This window comes from Musca autumnalis, unplaced genomic scaffold, assembly GCF_047663935.1.
Source record: "Musca autumnalis isolate F117 unplaced genomic scaffold, ASM4766393v1 scaffold_2, whole genome shotgun sequence".
Classification (NCBI taxonomy): Eukaryota; Metazoa; Arthropoda; class Insecta; order Diptera; family Muscidae; genus Musca; species Musca autumnalis.
The window spans coordinates 217,953,161-217,977,018 of NW_027411755.1; the positions used below are offsets into that span (position 1 = coordinate 217,953,161).

A 23,858-nucleotide genomic window follows, 5' to 3' on the forward strand; every position below is an offset into this window, starting at 1 on the left:
ATATACACTTTGATACGATCAAAAATGTGCATAATCGAAATACTTGGGGTCCAAAAGTTTGGACGAAATCAGTTTCAGACAGCTTTTAGTCGATTTAGCCCCATCTTGTCTGGGCCGCCCGATAAATCTTGAACAGATGAACCGATTTGGTCCAAAAGTTTGCATCATGTAAGTTCGAAGAGGAGCCTTATCGGTCCTCTCCTTGAGGTACAAAACATTTTTGTGCGCACTACAACGCTTGAAGGGAGTATCTGAATTGATACAAACTTTGCACGTCTATGTCTTCCAGACATAGATCAGGTTCGAATATTGACTATATCGGTCCTCTAAATTCCACTTGTATGTACGTTTTATTTTAAAAAATGCCTTAATAGTTACCATTTCACATTTTCATAAAAGAAAAATTGAGCCCCAGCTGATCTACTGGGTCTCCTTGTTTATTGGACAATGACTAATACGTTAATTTTGTTTTATTTTTTTTTTTCTGAAATCTTATCGTCCACGTATTTATTAACAATTCTGTCAATTCGCTCTTCTTTTAGTTTAAAACAAGTACTGGAACATAACTTGTATATATAACCTTCACTCTCCAAACAACTATTAAAACACACACATACAACGATATTATTAACATTTATAGCATTTTAATACATATTTATTTAGATTCTTAAATTCTATATTCTTTGTCTGATCTTTTTAAACATTATTCACATTTCATAAATTGTTTGTTTTTCTTCGTTAATAACATTTATTGAATATCTTCATTTGTTTGTATTTAATTAAAATACCAAGTATTTAACTGCTGTGTTATTAGATTGTTAATTGTTCTGCTAAACATTTGTTTTTAAAATGGAATAAATATTTTTTTTCGATTTTTTATATATATAAAAAAGCTCATAACACCGATATAAACATTGAAAGAGTAGAAACCATAATAAAAATTATTTTTTTTTCTCGAAATAAACCCACAATTTGATGGAATATATAAATTAAAATGTAATATTTAAAATAATGTTGTATTTCTTTATTGTTTTGGTTCTTTGTTTTGTTCAAAGGTACCAGAGTGTTTTCATAATATTTTTGTGTGCCATATAGAGAGGAGGAAAGAAAGTTTGTATGTGTAAAATTAAAGAGGAATATATAGGGGAATGTAAGCATCATATAGGATATGTCTATGGTGGTAAATGTTAAAAAAAATATTACATTGCAATCAATGATAGATACATTTACCGACAGATGAAAACTAAAAAAAAAAATAAGCGAAAATGTAACTGTAACAATTTATTTGCACCAAAAGTTGTATATTTAAAATATCTATAAATTTCGAAAAAAAACTAAATCTGCAGTAGTTTACAATTATAATAAAAATAGGGGAAACCCATTTCAGAAATGTTTAAACAATTTATTCGTTTGCAAAAATCCACTTCATTCTCTGTTTATTCACTTTCTCTGCTTTAAACATTTCTGATAGACAGTGGCATGCTATGAATGTTTGTAAATAAAAAATATTTTCAATTTTAATTAATTAGGAAATCTACAAACTACTAAAAAATTGAAAAGACACTCGCCCTGGGTACGAGATCATATTTTGTTTTTCTATTTTTTGTTTTAGTTAAGATTACAAATATATACTTGTAATTTTCTATTGTTTGTTTTTGTTGTTGTCATATGTACGTTGATAATTGATAACGACGATTTATTGTATTATCAAAACAAATATCCTTATTTCGGATGTTGTCGTTCGTACTCTTCAATATCGGCAATATTGACAAGATCAAATTCGACCACACCTTTACCTGAATATTCGGCAAATTTACCATTTGATGATATTGGTCTTGCTTCACGTTTGAATACTTGAAATAAAAAGAAAAGAGGAAGAAGAAGGGAGTATTAATGTCGGCGGTACATTTTAACTTAAAGCTACACAGACAGAATATGTTAAAATTTTAGTTCTTCACTAATACAACTTGATGAGTAATGTCCAATTAGCCTGGGGACCTTCAGACAAGGAATAGACCGGCATGGTAACCATAAAAAACAACTGAATAAGTCAATATAAAGCGTGTTGAAACAGTGAATTGTCCAAAGAGTGGTTAGTAGCCAAATTGTCCTTGAGCAGTCCTTCTTCTTCTTTATTTGCAAATCCGTATTCGGATATTAGCGATCATACAATGTTAATTATTACAGAGTTATTTAATTACATACATACTATAAAGTTAAAACATTTCATTCAATTATAGCTAGTTCTCTGTTTCTTGCGGCGCTTAAAAGGCTTATTTCATCTTGGTGTCCTGTCCATTTCTGAATGTTTTTCATCCATGTTATTTCTCGTCTTCATCTTCGTCTGCGACCTTCAATTTTGGTTTTTATAATAGCTTGGAGGAGATTATATTTTCTATTTCGCATAATGTGTCCCAAATAAGCAGTTTTTCTCGTCTTTATAGTTCTGATAATTTGATTTTCGGTATTCATTCGCCTCAGTACTTTATTATTTGAGATGTGATTTGTCCAGGATATCTTTAAGATCCGTCGGTATATCCAAATCTCAAACGAGTGCAGTCTTCTCTCGTCTGCTGCTTTTAGTGTCCATGTTTCTGCCGAGTATAATAGTACTGACCAGAGTTATGTCATGGCTCGTTAATATTTTTCTAAATTTATGAAAAGAGTTTCTGGCCATTTCAATCCGAGATTTTATTTCCTTTGATGGATCCCAGTTTTCAGCAATTTGAACTCCGAGATATTTGAATGTTGAGACTCTTTCTATTTGAGTACCATTAATGCTTAAAGGAGTGTTGGATTCGACGCCTCTTCTACTTATAATCATAAACTTTGTCTTTTTTATATTAATTTTTAAGGAATATGACGTACTGGCGTATTCAAGAACATCTATTGGTTTTTGTAGTCCTGCGAGGCTGCTTGCAATTAGGGTGGTGTCGTCGGCATAACGTATATTGTTTATAATTGTGTTGTTTATTCTTATTCCGATGTTTTTCGCACATATTGACTCCTCAAATATAAATTAAACAGAAGAGGCGATAGTATGCAACCCTGCCTTACACCTTTCGAAATTGGATCATTTTCAGTAAGTTCACCATCTACTTGAATGTTTGCTGTCTGTTGCCAGTATAGGTTTTTGATGCATTTTATATCGCTATCCTCTAACCCAATTGTAATCAAAATTTCCATTAATTTCCGAATGCCTTCTCGTAGTCGACAAAACATATATATACATCTTTTTGTACATCGCGGCAATTTTGTATAAGTACATTCAAACTAAAGTAGGGCCTCTCGAGTTCCCATGCCTTCCTTGAAGCCATATTGCGATTTTTCCATGTGTGCTTCGCATATTTAAGAATATTTTAAGGTCATGACTCATAAGACTTATTAATCTATAATCTCCGCACGTCTTCGCAATATTTTTCTTGGGAATCATAATAAAAGTAGATTCCAGTCAATCTTGAGGGTATTGTCCTGTTTCATAAATTTGGTTGAATAATTTCAACAATAGTTGTGTATTTCTTCCATCTAGTAATTTAAATAATTCAGATGGGACTTCATCCGGCCCGGTAGCTTTGTTGCTTTTTATTGAATTTATGGCCACATCTAATTCGCTTCCTGTAATGCGTCTTCCTTTAAAATTGGCTTCTCTATCTGTGTTATGCATTTCTGTTCTTGTGGTATCTGTGAACAGACTTCTAATATATTTTTCCCAGTGTTTCTTCTTCTCTGAAGTTTCGTATATGGCTGTATTATTCTCATCGAAAATAAATGCAGATGATCTTTTTGAATATATTCCAGATGTCTCTTTTAACTTTTTGTGGAGATTGAAGTCGTCATGTAGGATTTGGAGTCTTTCAATTTCCTGGCACTGTTCATTTAATTGCTCATTTTTTGCGGCCCGAATTGCAACTTTTATTTCTTGGTTAATTTCCCAATACATATTTTTCATAATTTGAGTTCTTATATTGGCTCCTTTCTATGCGAAGTGCGCGTATCTCGTCCGTCATCCATGTGTCTTCTCTTTTAGCTGTTGTGGTTCTAAGGATATTGTTGGTTATGGTATTCACGGAGTTTTTTATATTGTTCCATAGATTTTCGACATCTTCTCCATCAATATTGAATAGTTCGGCATTAAGGTGATCTTTCATGGATTGTTTAGTGGAAGGATCTTTTAATGGTTTGAATATTAATTCTTCGCTTTGGTGTTTTCTTTCGGATGTTAGTTAGCTTTATCTGTAGTTTGCATAACAGAAGATTATGGTCCGAGGGAACATCTGCTCCTGGGTACGTAGAACATTTATTTATGCAGGAGGAATATCGCTTATTTATTAAAATGTAGTCGATTTGGTTTCTAACAACATTTCTGTTATTGTCTTGTGGCGATTTCCAGGTGTAAAGTCGTCTTGGGTGGAGGCGAAACATAATATTGCCAATCTTAAAACGGTGTTCTTGACAATCCTTACACTGCACTTAAGCGAAAATTTTGAACTTTTGCGAGGAATGTTCTCGAAGGTATCCAACTTATTACTTTAACAAGGGCCTGTGACCATTAGCCAGTACCCAGCAAAATGTTCGATGCCAAATATGTCATTCAATCATGGGTGCAAGTGATCTGGCATGTCATTATTGTAAATAATTAATATTGTATATTTAGAAAAATGTGTATAAATAAAAACACAAAATTCACCTGTATTGGATCGATGGAATGGGTTCAAATGCTGATGAAAAGATCCGATCTTTCACGACTTCTTTTGCATTGGTTCAGATGCTAATGAAAAGATCGGATCTTTCACGACTTCGTTTGAACCAATGCAAAAGATGCCATGAAATCGCGTCATCGCAATTTATGCTGGATAGTTATTAAGTGGTAATAAGTAGTTACTGTTTGGCTATGTACAACAAGTCGTACCTACTTAGTTAACTACATTTTCGTCGTCTTTTGGTGACAAAAAATAACTACTGTTTGGTGGTGCAGTGGCAAGCACGTCCGCCTTACACTCCGAACGTATGCAAATGCCTCAGTGTAATGCTGGCTTACATTTACAGAGTATTCCAGTCGAAATAAAAACTTCTCCATAAGTGGGGTCGAACGACACCATTCTATCGAGGAGGAATCACCACAATTTACAATTGGTGATGATTGAAATGCCAATCATCCAATGCGTTTGGCCTTGACGGCATTTCTTGGATGCTGAAAAATCTGTATGAGCCGGAAGTTGAATATCCGCTAGCCACCCACATTGTGACGAAGGTCTGGAGCTTCCTAAGCCAGTCAAGGATGCTGGCAAAGATGAATCGTATAAGCCGATCTAGCTTTTGTCACCCAGAGCAAAGGCTCTTGAGACTTTACACCTCCCCAGCTTCAAAAATAGCTATCCAGTTGCTGATCATCAGCATGAGTTCCGTAATCAGTACATCAAAAACTTTGCACGTCATCTCCACGCATATTAGTCGAGGATTGGGTATTCCACCTTCTCCAAAAGACATTAAAATTGTTATCCCTTTTGCAGTTCGTGAAAAGCTGAACTCGATCTTACCACCTTACTCCGCGCAAAGAATATGCAAAAATCAACCACTTAGAAAAGTGAGCATAAATTTCAATGCATTATTTACGCTTAATTTTTTTCTTTCAGTGATAAGCATAGAGACAATTCCGACAACTACACCAAGATCCTAGCTCTAACATTCGCCATCATACTCACATCGTCCGCGCATGCCACAGCTATCTGCGACAAACTGAGATGTATGAACAAGGTTCTTCCTAGCATACCATGTTCCATACGCCAAACGACTTATGAATATGGAACAAAAAGAAAAAATTTTCGGCGTCGCAAAGAGGATGTGGAACATACTGGCATCTGAATATCTCAGAAACTACAGGAGATAGAGAAAAACCGACCGTTCAAAACCGTGCAATATACCTTTATCTCAAAATGTCAAAAATGGCATATGGAACACTTAAGCATGACATCAACGATATGTATAAGGCGATAGGTCGGTCTTTGATAAGCTATGCGGTGCCAGTTTGGTCCGCGAACATAAGTGTAAAGTAATGGAACACTATTCAAACCTGCCAGAAAGTTGCCCTAAGAACTGCATCAGGGTGCCTTCTCATATCTTCATTTGTTATGCCTGAAACTTCTCGATATGATATTAAATAATTATAATCCGGGTCATGCAACAGAATAACACTAAGAACCTAAAGAGGGCTTCCATGCTTCCAAGTTGGTGCTTTTGTTTAAATTTTAGGTCAAGTTGGTGGTTTTGTTTCAATTTTTGGTCAAGTTGGTGCTTTTGTTTCAAGTTGGTGGCTTCCAAGTTGGTGCTTTTGTTTCAATTTTTGGTCAAGTTGGTGCTTCTGTTTCAAGTTGGTGCCTCCTTTTTTATTACAAAATGGAAAATGAACAAAATGGAAATGAGCGTGGCGAACTCATTAAGCAATTGCTATTAAAGGGCAGGAGAGAATACATGAAGACGTGCCGGCGCTTAAACGTTCCCACTGCTGCAGTCGTGGAATCTTGGTTTCCAAGATGTACCAAGGGTTTCACGGACCCAATTACACAAATCCCACGGTACCGTGACGGTTGCTTGCGCTTCAACAGACGCTTTTTTATATTTGATGTGTACCACCTCTGCTAGTTTCCCTGACCCATAAGTTTATATTTGGAAGATTGCCTGGTGTTCATTTTCGTTATGTGGCGACCAGAGGTCACCATTTGGAACAATTAAAAAACGATTATTTCCATGATACATTTAGAATGGAATGGTATCATGATATATTTAATAATGAAGTTCTGCAGGCACTGCACGAGCAGTCAGGCAGCGGAGGCGACAACGACGACATCAAGGCAACGATAAAATTTGTATCGGCAATGACGGTGTTCATTGCAATGCTGATTGTTGAGTTGTCTTTGGAACAAAAGCAACAAATTATTGTAAAAATGGAAAGAGTTTTACGGCGGTGTATCACTCCCATCCTCAGCACGTACATATATCCAGACGCTGATGACGATGAAAAAAATGCTGGCAAGTCTCGGAAATTTAAAGTTGCACCTACTAAACAGCCATCTAACTATGCTAGAAGTCGGGTTGAGGGCACCCCAACAAACTATACGATTCAATATGCGAGGGCGCGATCCGACGCCTGCGTTGCAACGTGTAACAATATTGAAGACACCAACAGGTTGTTTTGGGCTGAATTGCATTTCCCAAAATAAATGGGTTGGTATTTTGTTATATATTTTTCAACCTATATTTTTAGTTTTGCTTTTTTCCATTTTTAATTTCAATTTATTTAACATTGCAACAGAGCCAGACAGGCCATTTAAGTTACACAATAACAACATTACTTACACTACTCAACTTATAACTAAATATAATAAAAAATAAGGGTATCATAAATAAAATAATAATTAAGAAAACATCTCAATATACATAGACTACTCTCGGTAGTATTATTTAGTATTATTAGCATATTATTTACTTCCGTTCTGTTTTTCAGATACAAAAGAAGACAACATTATAATTATTGTTGTCCCGCATGGGATTTCAACAATTCAATTGGTCCCAGGCCAGTCTTCCTCTACATCGACAACCCAGTCTAGATCGGTGCAACCAGCCCAAGGCCAGTCTTTTTCTACATCGTCACTGATGCAACCAGCCCATGGCCAGTCTTCCTCTACATCGTCTTCATCGGATATCGATTCCGATTACTTATTTGAACCACAAGCAAAAGGTAAAAACAAAAGACCAAATACGGGCCAAAACACAAATGTTCCGAGAAAAAACGAAAACACTAATAATGTGTGTCCAAATGTGCCTGGATGGGAAAATGAGCTCCGCGCAGTGTGAGAAGGACTACGGTGTTCCTTCTTTCGAGGACAATAAGAAATCGTGTTAAAAAACGTAGAGAACAAAATATACAAAACAAGGCTCCTAGCTCCTCTCTCACAAGCTATAAGCCTGTTGATTACGGTGTTGAAGGGGTACTCAATGTACTCAAACCCTAAAAGAAACGTTTATTTTTTTTAATAATGTTATAGCCGCAAGTGGCAATATGGGCGGCATTACCTTTATTCATTTACCTAACTACGTCTTCCGGTAATATTTGCCGTTATTGCCACAAGTGGCAATATAGGCGGCATTACCTTTCATCGTTTACCTAACTGCCATACCAAATTCTCTGAAGTGACACAGAAGTAGCCATGTATAAATTATTTAATAAACAAATATTTGTGTAAACACCACTCGTTTGGGGAACTCAAAATTATGAAGGAGTGTATGTGGAAGATGTTTATACAGGTGACCTAGTACAGTTTTTCCGCCTGTGGAATGTGAAAGTACAACTCGCATCATATTCACTGTTACACTGTTTACAATTTTATCCGAAAATTATTATCCTCTACCTTTTATGTCTTAGAGATTGACTACTCGCTTTTCGATTTATACCTCTCAGAAAGAACGTCATTTTAATGACAATTCGCTCGTCACACTCTTTTAGACTATACATCGTGTAGCTGAGAATATTAAATATTGTCTCATTCAAACGAAAGCAAAAAACAGACTTTAATAAACATTTTAAATACTTACCTCCCGAAACATAATTCTCCAACATGTACACCTTCATGTCATAACATTCATTTGCAATACGTTCCGAAATTAAAGTCAGATCTGTAATGGGTGGTATTACCACACGCATATTACGACGTACACGATCCGTGTCGATGTTATAATAACCCGAACCCATTTTCTCCATTAAATCGATAAAACTCTTTGGCGGCAATGTTGTGTTACGATCCAATGGCATTATGAAACAACGTTTTGCTGTAGCATCAATAATAGCCGATTGATTTTCTTTAAAATCATGCATAAAACGTCCATGACGTCCATCTTTAAAATCGGGTACATTAATTTTTGTATAACTTTCATCGTCGCTTAAATCCATTTCAATTTCTTCACGGAAGAAATTGCGTTCATCCAAAGGCATACCATCACGATTTCCGCTCAGGTGAGGCAATAGCCAATTGAAATTTAAATCCATTTCATCGGGTTGTGGATAGAAACGTGGTGCAAATAGTTTATCACTGTTTGCCGCTTCGTATGGTACATCACACAGTGTGCGATAATGAAATTTTGTAGCATTTTCAGGATTACCAAAAGAACGATAAATGATATAACCACCAAATATACCCAATAGAATTGTCACTAAGATTAGTAGAACTGTTAGGCCATTTTTAATGCAACTAAAAGCAGTTGGATGTTGTTGCTGATTATAGTTGACAGATTCCACATCACTGCCGCCATGTGGCATGTAGGCTTGTTTCTGAAAATAGGAAAATACGAAGAAAAAAAAAACAATTAATGTGAATGATAACTTGTGATATAATATGGTAGGGAATTATTTCTAAACATATGGCTTCAGTTAATAGTGATGATGAATGGTTATAATGTCAGTGTTAAATCAAAAATTTCAAGAGAAGATAAAAAGGACATGTAAAGTAGTACTAAAATCCGTAAGTCCCGGTCCACACTAGAGCAAATGTGTCTTCTTTGACACAGCGGTGCCGAAGTTTTTCGGCAATTTACACACATACGACCCGAATGCATAGAAAGAGCGTACGAAAAAGAGATAATGTTTTGATTTGTTTTTGTTTTGTAGCGTGCGTGCATAAAAACACACTAACACACAGTCATAAGTTGCCAATAGTTTGAATACATTCACATTTTGGGCTGTTCTCTTTTTGGTCACGTCTGCACTAGAGTGATTTCATTGAAAAAATTGAATGAAATTATGCGTCTCTAGATCGACTTCCACAGTAGAGTAAAATCATAAAATTGCTGTAGTGGGGAATTCGATTTAAGAACGCCTAATTTCATGAAATTCACGCTACCGGGACTAAAATGCATATTAACCGATATTTCGTATTTCTAACAAAAAGATTATTGTTGCTTTCATGAAAATTGAAATTTATGAATTTTGCAGTTTTCTGTGAAAACTGCAGATACTTTCTTTTATCCACTACAAGCTTTTACTACATAAAAACAATGATAGAGGAAGATATTTGTTTATCAACATTAAAATTTTCTTTCCATTGTTCTATAGTTGTATAGATATTGGTAAACAGAGTATGTAAAATGTGTATTGTGTATCCTCCTATTAATTGTAATATAAAATGGTCATTAAAAGCAAATTTTCTGACCGATAAGAAGTGCAATAAAATGTGGCGTTTGTACAAGTAAAACATATTTTATCTAATCTTGAAAAAAAAAAATAACAGAAGCGAAGACATGTAAGTATGTATAATGTTGAAATATCAGTCAAAACACACTAAATTGTTTATCGACCAACAAACTACAAGAACTATTTTGCAGTTTAAATTCCATTTTATGTAGTTACTTTTTATTTACTCGCTTGTATTTGAGTGCAAATTTTGTACAGCAATTGTGGTTTATTCCATCATAAAAAAAGAAAATTCTGGTTGTCATCACTTTTTTGTGTGCTTATGCCGCATTAATATTGTAAATAAATGAATCATATTTATTTATTTTTTTTGTTGTTGCGAAGAAGCCATTTGGCCTATTAATATCACAACATGCAATAACTACAAATGTGGTCTTCGAATCAGGAAATGTATCTTAAAATATTACAATTCAAATCTTATAACTATAAGTATAATTAAATGTACATATGTGTGAGCGCTAAAAAACTACAAGGCATGAATAAGGCTCCCCAGCCAAAATAAAAAAAGAATTAATATATACCTATTGTTGGTAATAACAAAATGAATCAATGCACCAGAATTCCAATACAGTAGACTCTACAAAAAAAAAATGACAAGTTATATTCGTGACAATAATATTACATCAGCCCAACGTATTATTAACTGCAAAGCTTTCAAACCTTTGTCGAAATATACTTCTGGAAAACGAAAACTTTCGTAGCTCTGCAGGAAGATGATTCCATAAACGAAGAGAGCGAACAATAAAAGATCTTTCGTATAATGATGTTGAAAAACGTGGAAATGTAAGTTGTGTGTTTCTAGTAGATCTAGAGAAAGCAAGCCGATCTCGCAGGAGACCGGGAAGTTCAAAAATTACCGATTTATAAAGAAATGAAACAACTCGTTGCTGAACAAAAGTATTAAACGGGACTCCTAGGAAAATCATTGCCTGCTCCGAAATATGGTCATATCGGCGCATGTTATAAACATATCTTACAATCATATTGAACAGCTTTTCTACTTTTCCAAAATGTTCATGCGTTGTACCCGATATAACTTCTATGCCATAAGAAATGATAGATATTAACATAGAATAAGCAAGATTTTTCTTGACAAAGAGAGGCAAATACAATTCAGTAGAATACAATTTCCGGAGAATATTAACTACTCTAGGGTATAACGCGTCTATATGCGCTGAAAAATCAAGTTTTGTGTCGAGTATAACTCCTAAACATTTTAAATGATCAACAAACTCAATCAACATTCCATTAAGTTGTATATTAATACCATTATTCAGGCGACATAAGGGACCCAGAACTATAGCTTTGGTTTTAGAAACATTCACTACCAAATTATTGTTACCTAACCAACGTGATATAGAGCACAAGGTAGTATTAATATCATACTCCAACTGAGCGCTGGATTTACCTTTAAACAGTAAATGTATGTCATCAGCATACAAGAATGGACGACAACTGCTATTACATAAAGAACTACCAATGTCATTGAGGTATAAAATGAAAAGAAGGGGGCCTAAAATGGAACCTTGAGGTACCCCACCATAAATATTACATCTGCTGGAAATAACACCGTTAAGGGAAACGTACTGAGAACGTCCTGACAAATAGGAACAAATTAACTTACAAGAAGTGCTATCAAACGCATAGTTACAGCGTAGCTTCTCAATTAACCTCGAATGGTCTACACAATCAAACGCCTTGGACAAATCAAGGGCAACAAGAACATTACTCTCACCTCCATCAACAGTCTCCCTAATCAGATCCGTTAAATCTACTAACAGAGAGGTGGTACTAAGTCCACGCCTGAAGCCATATTGATAATTATAGATAAGTTTATGGTCATCAATAAATGCCTGAATTTGCTCTCGTATGAGGTGCTCAGCTACTTTAGAAAGTGCCGGCAGAATACTAATAGGCCTCAAGTTATCCATAGCATATATATCCTTAGCTTTTGGGATAGGAACAACCTTTGCAACCTTCCATGCTTGTGGAAAGACTGAAGTGGTGAACATTGTGTTAAAAAAATGTGTAAATTGGTTAGATATGTATGGGTAAATAAGCTTTAAAAAATTTAACAGGTATACCATCTACACCCACTGATTGTGATTTAACTCGCCTAAATGCTCTAAAAACATCAATCTCGAAAACGCAATTAAAGGAAAAGGTATAACCTAGTCCGTTATCATCGGGCAAATCAACATACGCATTACAAACACTATGGTTCTCAGTAAAATAAGCATTTAGAACATTGACGTCAAAATCCATTGCGGGGTTATTGTCACTACCAACGACACCACCAGCACGAAGCTGTCTCCGGACCTGCGTTGCGTCAAGTCCACTAAAACGTTTTGTGTAGTATTTCCTACGTTCATTTCTAAGAACTGACTTAGCTCTGTTTCTAAGGGTACAATATACTGCTCTATTTTGCTGCGTAGGATATCTTAAAAAATTATTGTATGCCATATCTCGTAAAGATTTTGATAGTGTTATAGATCTACTATTTAACCACGGCTCCGCTGACGTAATTACTCGCTTTCTCACAATGGGAACGAATGAAAAGAGATTTGCAATAAGCGAATCGAGAAATGAAAGCTGCATATCGACATTAGTCGAGCCATAAAAACTGCTAAAGTCTACTCCCACAAGATATTCGTGCAAAGTTTCCCAATTGATATTCTTAAAGTCACGGAACTCGAAAAATTGTTCTGAATTAGAAATATTTATGTCAATGGCACCAAATATTAAAGCATGGTGCGAGATAGAGGGGCATTGGACTTGATCCGAGAATATAAGAGAGCATGAATTACTATAAACAAAAAAATCTATTAGTGAAACAGAGTTTGTAGCAATATTAAAATGTGTAGGAAGAGAGTTATGACTAACTGAAAGACCAAGACGTAGGCAAGCATTCCGCATTTGGGACGACTTGGAAATGTCAAACAAGTTGCAGTTAAAGTCTCCAACTGCAACTATAGTATTGTACCTCGATAAGATGTCTTCATGCACTTCCTCAAAGCATGAGATATTGCCGTGTGGCAAATAAACCACACCAAAAAGTATTTTTCTTACGCCTAAAATAAGTTCAATGAAAAGGGACTCGCAAACACCAGGATTTGATGAACGAAAAACAACCTTATGTTTAATGCCATTTAGTACGTAAATTCCAACACCTCCTCCCCTAGCACTCGGACGGTCATTGCGTTCAAATGAATAGCCAGGAATAGCAACAGATTTCGATGAAACGTAAGATTTCAACCAAGTCTCGGAAACGGCGAACAGTCCCAAACCACTATTACAAATAATGCTCTTAAGCTCACTTAGAGTAAAGTTGTAATTCGAAGGTCGCAAGCTTTGACAGTTGATATGAGCGAAAGTCAAATAACCAGAGTATTGGTTCAATTTGCTTTTGATTAAGGTTGAATTACCAACAATAGGACCAAGATCGTTATTCGCTGTCATTAAAATATAACCAAAATATGTTGCTGGGGAACCTAACTGAAGAAAATGAGATCATTATGAAATAAAGATTTAAATAAAGATCAAAACACGCGTAAAGATGCATAAAAAGGGGGCAAAGAGAAACAATCTAAAAAAAAACATATCCTCAGGAAAAATTATTGAGAACTACTCAATGATCATTATGGCAAACCAGAATTAAAGAAAAAATGTAAAGGAACCAATTGAACTAAATTAATATATGATAACATATATATAACTAAAGCTATAACTAGCTACTAGCCAGAAGTCTCTCACAATCATCGATCTTAAGAAAACGTTCATTGCCATTGGGAAACAAAGCATTAACACCAGGCTCATCACCATTAACCAGGATGAATTTTTCAAGTTTTCCTTGTTTCCTCAGCATTCGGCACACATACATTAACCTCGCAGAAGCTGGAGTGAGGTGGTCGTCTAAATATATATGAGTTTGGAGATTACCACCAATAACTGCATTTAGCTTTATCGGAGGCCCTCGGCGATAATTGGCCATAATAGTATCCCTCAACAGCACCGAGTTGAATTTGACCAAAATTGATTTACCGCCGGCGAAATAACAGCAATGCTGCAAATCTATTGGATTAATGCAGACATTGCAAATAGCTGCAATTCTAGCGACAAATTCACTAATGTTATGTAGCCCAGTCGGCAATCCATTTATGATGATATTTGAACGGTTTAAACGGCGCTGAAGTATACCGTTCTGTATCTCCATATTCTCAATTCTTTTCTGAAGAGTACTAATAACGGACATTGAGGATTTACATATTCCTATTTCTTTGTTTATATTTTCTATCGTTGTGGATATGGAACCAATTTTATCCTCACAGTTTTTCACATCATCCGTAACTTTGCGCAGTCCATCCAAAAATTCCTCACGGAAACGCGCAACGACACCATCCAGTGTGCTTCGAAAATCAGCGACGTATGATTGCATGCGTTGCTCAATCTTTGCCTTCAAAGCTGCCGCCATGTCGTTAACTACGTCTGTTACAATGCTTATTATGTCATCATTACCTCCAGGCGCCACAGTGCTGCTACCGGAAGACGTATCAACATTAGTAGTAACACTATTACTGCAAGTATCACTAGCATTACTACAGGAAGGCGCCTTTTTCCGAGAACATTTTTTGCATTCGTACACCAAATCTTTTTTGGATTTAACTTCCTTCTCACTCATGCCAATACACGCTGGATGGAAATAGCTGGGGCAGTTCGAGCACCCAACACTGTAAACTTTCCCTATAGTTTTACTACAAATAGGGCAAGTATATGTTTTTGCAGGTGCCATAGAATTGGATGTGAACAAATAAAATTCAATAAAAAAGAAGCCTTGTACGCAGCTTCAAAGATGTCAACAGCAAACAAATGGTGTCTCAAAACAAAAGGTAAATAGTCTTCTTCTTCTTCAAAACGCAGCTGTATGTGGTAATTGTTGTTATAAAAACAAAACAGATAATCAGATCAGGAAAACTGCAAAAAATTGTTTTTTTCAGCAAAACTTCAATTCGCCGGAACTTGAAAACTCCACTGCTTTATTGCCAAATAGTATTAATCCATTAAAACAGTATATTGATCGTTTTTTATAATTTTTCCCGAGAGCAAAGCAAAATTTTTAGCAATTCATTTCAGTGTTGCCAACCAAAAATATGTCAATATAAAAGAAAAATAAATAAAAAAGGTTTATGAAATTCTGATAATTAATACAAGTGAATGCATCTATGAATGTATTTATACTAAAATTAGACTGAATTGTGCAGAACTCTTGCATATGGACTTGGATTTTCCTCTAAAATTAATAAAGATAAACAAGCAAATAAGAACAGGATGGTTGAGCCAAAAATAAATTCTGTCAAATGAATACTTAATCGCACGCACATATTTTTTAAATATTTGGACAGACCAATTTACTGGAATAACCACAATTAAATAGAGATATGGATAATTTAGGTAATGAAACTAAATGTAAAAAAATTTCATTTAGAAACGCCATCTTATAATCTTGTAACAGAATCCGAATAAAAATCTCAAAACAGATCAAGGGCTCATTGTCAGTTTTAATATGATTACAAATATTTTCATTGGTAATTGAATACAGTTTTATTCTAAACAACGATAAACCCAATTTTTCCATTTTACCTCCAACTAACCAGTTTTAATAACAAAGGCTTATCGTGTCTTTTTAATTCATAGTTTAAATATAATGCAAATACGATTATGTGACAAAATATAACAGAAACCTTACTCCGTCACGATCGAGTTTCTTGTACGTGACCCCATTGCGGTAGAATAACAAAATTGAAAGAGTTACTTTTTTCGATATCTAATTTATAAGTTTATCTGCAATAAATATATACATACACATGTTGTATGTATATGTGCCCAGTCCTACATACAGAATGTAAACTTTCGCTGATACGAGATTAAATATAAAACTATGTAGATGAAATATAACACGAGTACATATATAAATAAATATATAGAACTAAACACAAAAATCAGATATTCTGAGGTTTCAATATTTGTTGCCTATTTTTATATTTTCTGCAAAACAATATTAATAGTAAAAATAAAAAAATAAGTTACAGTGTTTTATTTATAAATGCACTAAAACCTAAAAAATAATTTTTCGCTTAGCCTCAATAAGTATAATCTTCTTCATGATGGAATCTCTCAAATAAAAATCTTGCCGTTTAATTTTGTCAGCATTTTTAATTAAAATGCACGCGTTTAATTTGTAAGATTCCATCATGAAGAAGAATATACTTATTGAGGTTAAGCGAATAATTATTTCCAAGTTTTTATGCCTTTATAAAAAAAACACTGTAACATAATTCTTTTTTTATTTTTAAATTTTAGTAAATATTTTTTTTTTTTTGACCCCTGAAAACCCCATAACGAAATTACAGCCAATTTAGGCCGAAAATGTAGAGAAAAACTTTAAAATGCCTGAAATCGGGTGGTACTGTTATATAGGGGCTATACCAAAACCTGGACTTATGTCCACAATTTTTGGTGTGGAAGTTTCTGTACCATTGGGAACTCCAAATGCCAAGTTAAAGCCAATTCGGGCTAAAAATGAAGATAAACTCCTCAAAATACCTGAAATCGGGTGGTACCGCTACAAAAAATGGACCCATATTAGTTTTGGTTTCATACCCATGCATTGTCATACAAATCTGAAAATTGTGCAAAGTTTTAGTTCTATTGGTCAACTGCAAATGTGTGGAAAATGAGTTACTAGATTTGAACTAAACAGATACCAAAGCGATCCCACGGCAGCGGGTTCTTTCGCATCGGATTGACCCGAAAACAAAGTGTTTCGACCAGCGGCTGCCTACCCTGCACCAAACCTATGCTTCTGGGTAGGTTTCTATGCTGCTACAACAACAAGAACAACAAACGAAAATAAAAAACTGTAATAAAACCAGAACAACCATGAATGAATGAACCATGAGCAGGGGATTAACATTCATTCGTCATGTACATGATTGTATTCATTCACGTTTTACAATGGTCTAAAAATACCGCATTTATATCGCTGATGTAAACTGAATGTTTCTATTTTCTTAACAAATAACCGCAATATTAACCAGTAAGGAGAGGATAAAAGTCGGGCGGGGCCGACTATATGATACCCTACACCACTGTGAATATGTAAAATATAAATCGGAGCTATATCCAAATCCTAAACGATTTCGATATAATTTGGCATATTTATTTCCAGACCGAATTCAAGTCACACATTCCAAATATCATTAAAATCGGAATTATATATAGCGTGTTTGGTACAGAAAATACGCGAAATCGGCCGAAAATATATATGGGAGCTATAGCCAAATCTGAACCGATTTCGATATAATTTGGCACACTTATTTTTAGACCGAATTCAGTCACACATTCCAAATATGTATCATTAAAATCGGACTTATATAGCGTGTTTGGCGCAGCAAATACGCGAAATCGGCCGAAAATATATATGGGAGCTATATCCAAATTTGAACCGATTTCGATACAATTTGGCATATTCATTTCCAGACCGAATTCAGTCACACATTCCAAATATCATTAAAATCGGACTTATATAGCGTGTTTGTTGCAGCAAATACGCGAAATCGGCCAAAAATATATATGGGAGCTATATCCAAATCTGAAGCGATTTCGATATAATTTGTCACACTTATTTCTAGACCGAATTCAGTCAAACATTCTGTTGAACTGTGTTCAACAAAAAATAGTTAAGAACATGAATTAACATATTTGAATTAAATTTAAATTTCAACTGACACTTAGACATTAGTAATTAATCACATCTGGTAATCGTGAATACATTCGAGCTTTCACTCAATGTATAAGTGATCACCATCTTTATTTGATTCCATTGAATTTCGTTTCGTTTCAAACTAAAAAAATGTATGTTCGCAAAGCCAGGCAAACCTATGTTCTGGCACTTGTACTTGAAACCTCCACATAATACGACGTTAATAAAAGTCAACTGAATTTATAGTCATTATTAGCAATAAAACTGTCTTTTAATCTAACCTAAAAAAGCCTACAACGACAGGAGTTGCCACCGCTATCTCGATTAGTTTTACAGTCCATTTCTATCTACGGCAAGCTCCCGAAATTGTACACATTCCTAATTTCATTAAAATTTGACGTATATAGCGTGTTTGGTTCAGAAAATACGTGAAATCGGCCGAAAATATATATGGAAGCTATGTCCAAATCTGAACCGATTTCGATATAATTTGGCACACTTATTTCTAGGCCGAATTCCGTCACATATTTAAAATGTCATCAAAACTGGACGTATATAGCGTGTTTGGTACAGACACACATTCCAAATTTCATCAAAATTGGACGTATATATTTGGTGCAGCAAATACGTGAAATCGGGCGAAAATATATATGGGAGCTATATCTAAATCTAAACCGATTTTCACCAAAAGCAATAGAGTTCTTCCTATGGCTAAAAAAATTGTAGTCCCCAATTTTCAGCTGAATCGGACAAAAAAATGCGACCTGTACGTTGCGAACAAAAATACACGGACATGCATAAATCGACTCAAAAAGTGGGTCTATTTCGTTTCCTTTTGTATGTTACATACAAATGCACATAGACACAATACCCCTTCCCACAGTGTGGTGTAGGATATAAAAATGAATGCTCGGTTCCAGAACCTACAAGATTCTGCTAATTTTGAATTTTGTACAAATACCTACCTTCGTGTGTTAAATAATCACTTCAAATAATAGTTTTTTGTACCATCTAATAGAAGTTCATTAATATATCCATAACAATACTAATAAGGAATATGCTACGATTACCTATTTACAGTTTAATATTTGGGAAACCCTTGATAAGCACTAAAAAACAGTTTAATTATGATGATTCTATACATATTTAGTTGTGCAAATGACCGAATTAGGGTCGACCTTCATAACAGTAAAAATGCAACAAAAACTGAAACCTTAAAGTATAGACCAACAATAAGTAGGTATGTGTGTATGTTTACAACAAATGGATTTTTGAAGAAGACTATAAAATGGAAGAAATTTCTTATAAAGAACGTGCACAAATCTGAATAAGTTGAAAAGGCAAATACTTATAAATACAGTCAAACTTCTCTATAACGAACTTCCCAATAACGAGCACATCTCTATCACGAAGTTGTTTCTGAGGCACAAGTGAAAATTTCCATACGAAATAATCTCTCTATAACGAATTTTCTCTACAACGTTGTAATTCGTCTGTCCGTAAGTGCTACGTGTAGAGAAGTTTGACTGTACGCACTTGTTTCCCGTTAATTTTTCCAAATAAACCAAATTCGATATAATATCGGACAAAAAATACTTAAAACCCAGATTCTTCCTATAACCAAATTTACTGTTTACCGTTTTCAAATCTTCTTTAGTTGATGGTTATGAATAATAGGAATGCCCGAAATTAAATTAAACAAGTAAAAAAAGTATCAGTCGGCTTCGCCGACAGAGATATACCCTGAGCCTGTGTATATTGAAAAAATGTTTTCCCAAAATACGTAAAACCCCCTAAATTTTTAAAAAAAAAATTTGGGCGTTTGAAGAGACAAAAATGTTGATTAGGATTAAAGATCAAAAGTTTTGCGGAGGAGATACTAAAAGGAATGGATCGACATTGACCGTTATGGAAGTGGATCTCCAGCCACAACATATGGCGCCATATCGTAATTGAGGCAGCGAATGCAAGTTGCTTCCACAAAAATCAAAGTGATTCGATGTTAGGTCTTAAAGTGAACTTATCCGAAATTTTGTGTGGGAGGTACCGGATGAAGTGGACAAATATAGTCCACATTTGAACCTGATCTATATCTGGAAAATATATTAGGATGTGTAAAGTATAGACCAATTCGGCCACTCCCTTCAAGAGTTACCGTACGAACAATTTTTCCGAACATTTTTGAACTTTTGTGGGGGAGGTACCTGAAGGAGTGGACCGATATGGCTTATTTTTAAACTTAAACTATGTTTGGACAAAATATTACGAAGGCCATATTTTGGACCGAATCGGCAGATCCGTTCGAGAGTTATTTTGCGCTTCAACCACCTCACACGGTGTCATAGGGGTTTTTTTGCAACTTTCATGCTATTTTCTCAGGAAGTATGGACTTGCCCCTGATGAAACTTGTACCGTCGTATGGAGGACAGTGAATACAAGTTGCTAAAACAAAAATCAAAACGATTCGAGAGATGGCTCTAAACTGAACTTTTCCGAAATTTTGTGTGGGAGGTACCCGAAGCATTGGACCTATTGACACCATATTGGAACCTCATATTACTCTGGCAGAAAGTTTACGCTACACAAAGTATGGACCAAATTGGTCACTCTCTTCAAGAGTTATCGTGCGCACAAACTTTCCGAACATTTGTGGGGGAGGTACCGGAAGTAGTGGACCGATGTAGCTCATCTTTGAACTTAAACTAAGTTTGGGCAAAATATTACGAAAGCCAAAATTTTAACCGAATCGGTTCATCCGTTCGAGAGTTATCGTGCGCTCCAAGCAGCAGGACAGACAGACAGACGGACGGAAACGGCTAGATCGGCTCCAAATTGTCTAAAACACATTTCGTCCAAACATACTAGGGGTCTAAAACCATTATTTCGATGAGGCACATTTTCATCGTATCAAAATGTATATACCCTCCTTAGCCTAAAGGCTGGGGGTATAAAAATGTTATGGGAAAAGGACTTCTGATGATTTACGTTTTCGTATCATTTAGTAAATTACATTATTGAAATCAGAACCATATCGAACAAGTGTGGTAAAAAATTGCGGCCGTAAGGGGATTTCGGTACTTATGTGGCTTCTATATAAGGTTATATGTCATCGGGAAGAGTACATGCAATCGCAAAAGTGTTGTTGAAGTGCTGATCACCAAATTGCCTGAAGCGATTTTTGTCATACTCAGGATCTAAAACCATAAGACACATTTTCATCATTATTTTAAATGCTGAGACTATAAAAATGAATACATTTTACACTGACACAATCGACTAACTGCGACATAAATTTAAAACGACGGAAGAGGAGCTGCGCTTAATCTTCTTATAAATGAACATTTATCTTTATCTAAAATTTATAATCGAAATTAACTTCGTTTGAAAAAAATTTCATCTTATGCAAAAATTTTACCAAATTCGTCGCTCTTTTGGAGCGAGAGATGGATGGACTTATCTCAATCGAGTCTAAATTTTATGTATTGTAGTTTTTGGAACCGTTTTTGGCCCTATGGGCTAGGTTCTCATTTATAAAATAAATTGAAGAGGATTTAGTAAGAAGATGGTAGGTAGTAAATTCGGTTTTTAGAAATATCAGATTAAAAGATGTGTAAAAGAGTCCTAACAATGCGGGTGGTGCCCTAAAACGTAACAAATTTTTAGAACGTCAAGAAATATTTTAAGACTGAAGGTGTCAACTTTTTCGCTAATAGTACCCAGAATTTTTATAAAAGATAAACTTAATTTTATTCCTTTTTGTTTGTTTTCTTCTTATTGTTTTTTTTTTCTTTTCATTTGACCCCTATTCAAATTACCATCTCTGCAACAACAAAATCGTAACTGTAGAGAAGGTTCATGGCTGTTGATACGATTGCTTGCTTATGGAAAGTAAACAAATGTTTAACTGGATATGTGTGACATGAGGACACAAAAAAATCAATGCCAATACCAGCTGGGATAAATACATAGTATATAGGTAGGTACATGTACATATGTATCTATGTAAAACTATATACATCCTTGCATATGTAATACTCATATCTGCTTAAATAATAACACAACACAAATAATGATTTTTACAATAATTTTTACGTTGAGGAAAAATCAATAATTGCCTTGACAGAACCCCTGTCGCAAGGATGAAAAGGTGCCATTATACTTGAAATGCAAAACTAACAAAAGAGACCATGAAAACGATATCCTCGGAAATGGTGGCCTGACCATGATAAGAAAAATACGAATTGAAAAAAAAACTAAACTCATAAAAAATTCCTTCACACAAGTTACAAAGATTTTGATATAACCAGAGTCACAAAAGTGCTGACGAAACTGATGGATTGGGTCGTTAATGTATAGAAAAAATAATGCAATGATGACAATAATGCACTTTATATACTATATTTTATATTTTACTTACCCCCAACAATGATTTCTCCATATGATCTTTATTAAACCCAAGGCCCAGAGGCAGAGGCAATTTAAAATTCCCCTTTTTATCAATTGAAGGTTTGGGTAGAATAGTCATTTTGTCTGTTGGAACTTTGATGAAGATATCCTTTTAATTTCGTTGTTTTCACACAATACGTCGTCTTCTTTGTTATTCTAATTGCAAATGAAAAAAATAAATCAAGAAAATTCAGTAGTGTTCTTTTTCTGTAATTGCGTCGCAAATAGAATTGTCACTTTTTTTTGAGATAATGCTGCTTGTTTTCTCCACTTATTTTATTTCTTCACCTTAATTTTCAATTTATTGGAAAACTTTTATTTGTTTTTTCCGATCGGAAGAAGTTTTAATTTCGTCACAAGAAACGACACACAAATAATTTTCTCTATTATTTTATTTTGATGGAGACAAAAAACAGAGTACATAGAAGACTTTTTTACGCCGTCAATTTTATTTGTGGTGGTAAGTATAGGGTTGCCGGCTTTACAAATGTCGATTGGTATGAGTTCATAGTAGTAACGGAAATTATTTTTGTTTTTTTTTTTTTAAATTTTAAGCATATATGCAAAAGTAACTGCTATAGGATAAATAGGATGGATATAGGATGCTATAGGATAAATAGGATGCAGACGTAATTCATTTTTTGCGCGTAATGCCATGTTTATATTAAATCTTTTTGCCAGGTTAACTTTATTTATGAGAATTTTTCACGTATACGCAATGGTATTCACATTTGAAATCCAGTTTATTAATTCCACAGAAAGTTTCGCATTGTCTTACATCTTCAGTTAGCCTGATCTAATATTAACAAGTAAGAACGGCGTTAAGTTCGGCCGGGCCGAACTTGTTATACACTCCACCACGAGTTGTATGGAAGTAAAATGGAACAATTAGTTTCCTTTCGTTTACGAAGAAGACTAAGTATCAAATTTCAGCAATTTCGGTAAAACAATGCGGCTAACCTTCAAAATACCTAAATTCGGGGGTACCGTTCTATGCGGGCTATATGAAGGCGTAGACCTATATCGACAAATTTCTGGGAGAAAGTTTTATACCCCCAACGAAGACTCAGAACCAAATTTCAGCCATTTCGGAGTGATAATGAGGCTAAAACCTTAAAAAGCTGTATCTTGATTTCAACAGGGTCTCTGATGAATATTTGTCCCAATCTACATTAGGCAAGTTCACTTGCGGCAAGTCTCAGTTTGTAGGCGAGAAACGTAAGGGGGATGGAAGTGGGAAAAAATTGCTCGTACCGGAAATTTTCAGACAATTCCTTTTATATGTTTTGTTTTTTGACATTATTTCCAATGTTTTGAAAACAAAACTTGCCGAAACAGATTTGCTTGTATAAACGCAAGAGGCAAGTTAAAAAGAGAACGAGAAAAATTGCCGCAAGGAAAATCGCCTAATGT

At 34.8% G+C, this 23,858-nt stretch overlaps 2 protein-coding genes across 3 annotated transcripts; both read right to left on the minus strand.

Annotated features, from left to right (window-relative positions):
- Window positions 1–627: 627 nt before the first annotated feature.
- LOC141395254 (integral membrane protein 2A) lies at window positions 628–22,904 on the minus strand. 2 transcript variants are annotated; one of them, XM_073970899.1, is made up of 4 exons: window positions 22,734–22,904; window positions 22,417–22,601; window positions 8,590–9,322; window positions 628–1,853 (listed from the first exon to the last, which is right to left on the minus strand). In XM_073970899.1, the coding sequence occupies exons 2-4, from the start codon at window positions 22,522–22,524 to the stop codon at window positions 1,723–1,725; spliced, it is 972 nt and encodes a 323-aa protein (XP_073827000.1). In that variant the 5' UTR covers window positions 22,525–22,601; window positions 22,734–22,904; the 3' UTR covers window positions 628–1,722. The 2 variants fall into 2 exon arrangements, 1 of the variants encoding a protein (XP_073827000.1); XR_012410578.1 differs by lacking the exon at window positions 628–1,853 and adding an exon at window positions 7,255–8,147 and having other exon boundaries at window positions 8,195–9,322.
- LOC141395255 (uncharacterized) lies at window positions 10,762–15,389 on the minus strand. The gene is made up of 2 exons (XM_073970900.1): window positions 10,901–15,389; window positions 10,762–10,817 (listed from the first exon to the last, which is right to left on the minus strand). Exon 1 carries the CDS (start codon window positions 15,027–15,029, stop codon window positions 13,968–13,970), a length of 1,062 nt encoding a protein of 353 aa, XP_073827001.1. The 5' UTR covers window positions 15,030–15,389; the 3' UTR covers window positions 10,762–10,817; window positions 10,901–13,967.
- Window positions 22,905–23,858: the final 954 nt, after the last annotated feature.

Coding starts and splice junctions, on each gene's coding strand:
- LOC141395255 (XM_073970900.1), bottom strand. CDS start 15,029: ATGGCACCTGCAAAAACATATACTTGCCCTATTTGTAGTAAAACTATA.
- LOC141395254 (XM_073970899.1), bottom strand. CDS start 22,524: ATGACTATTCTACCCAAACCTTCAATTGATAAAAAGGGGAATTTTAAA. Junction 9,323..22,416: donor TGGAGAAATCATTGTTGGGG/GTAAGTAAAATA, acceptor TCCTATTTTCAG/AAACAAGCCTACATGCCACA. Junction 1,854..8,589: donor GGAGAATTATGTTTCGGGAG/GTAAGTATTTAA, acceptor TTTTATTTCAAG/TATTCAAACGTGAAGCAAGA.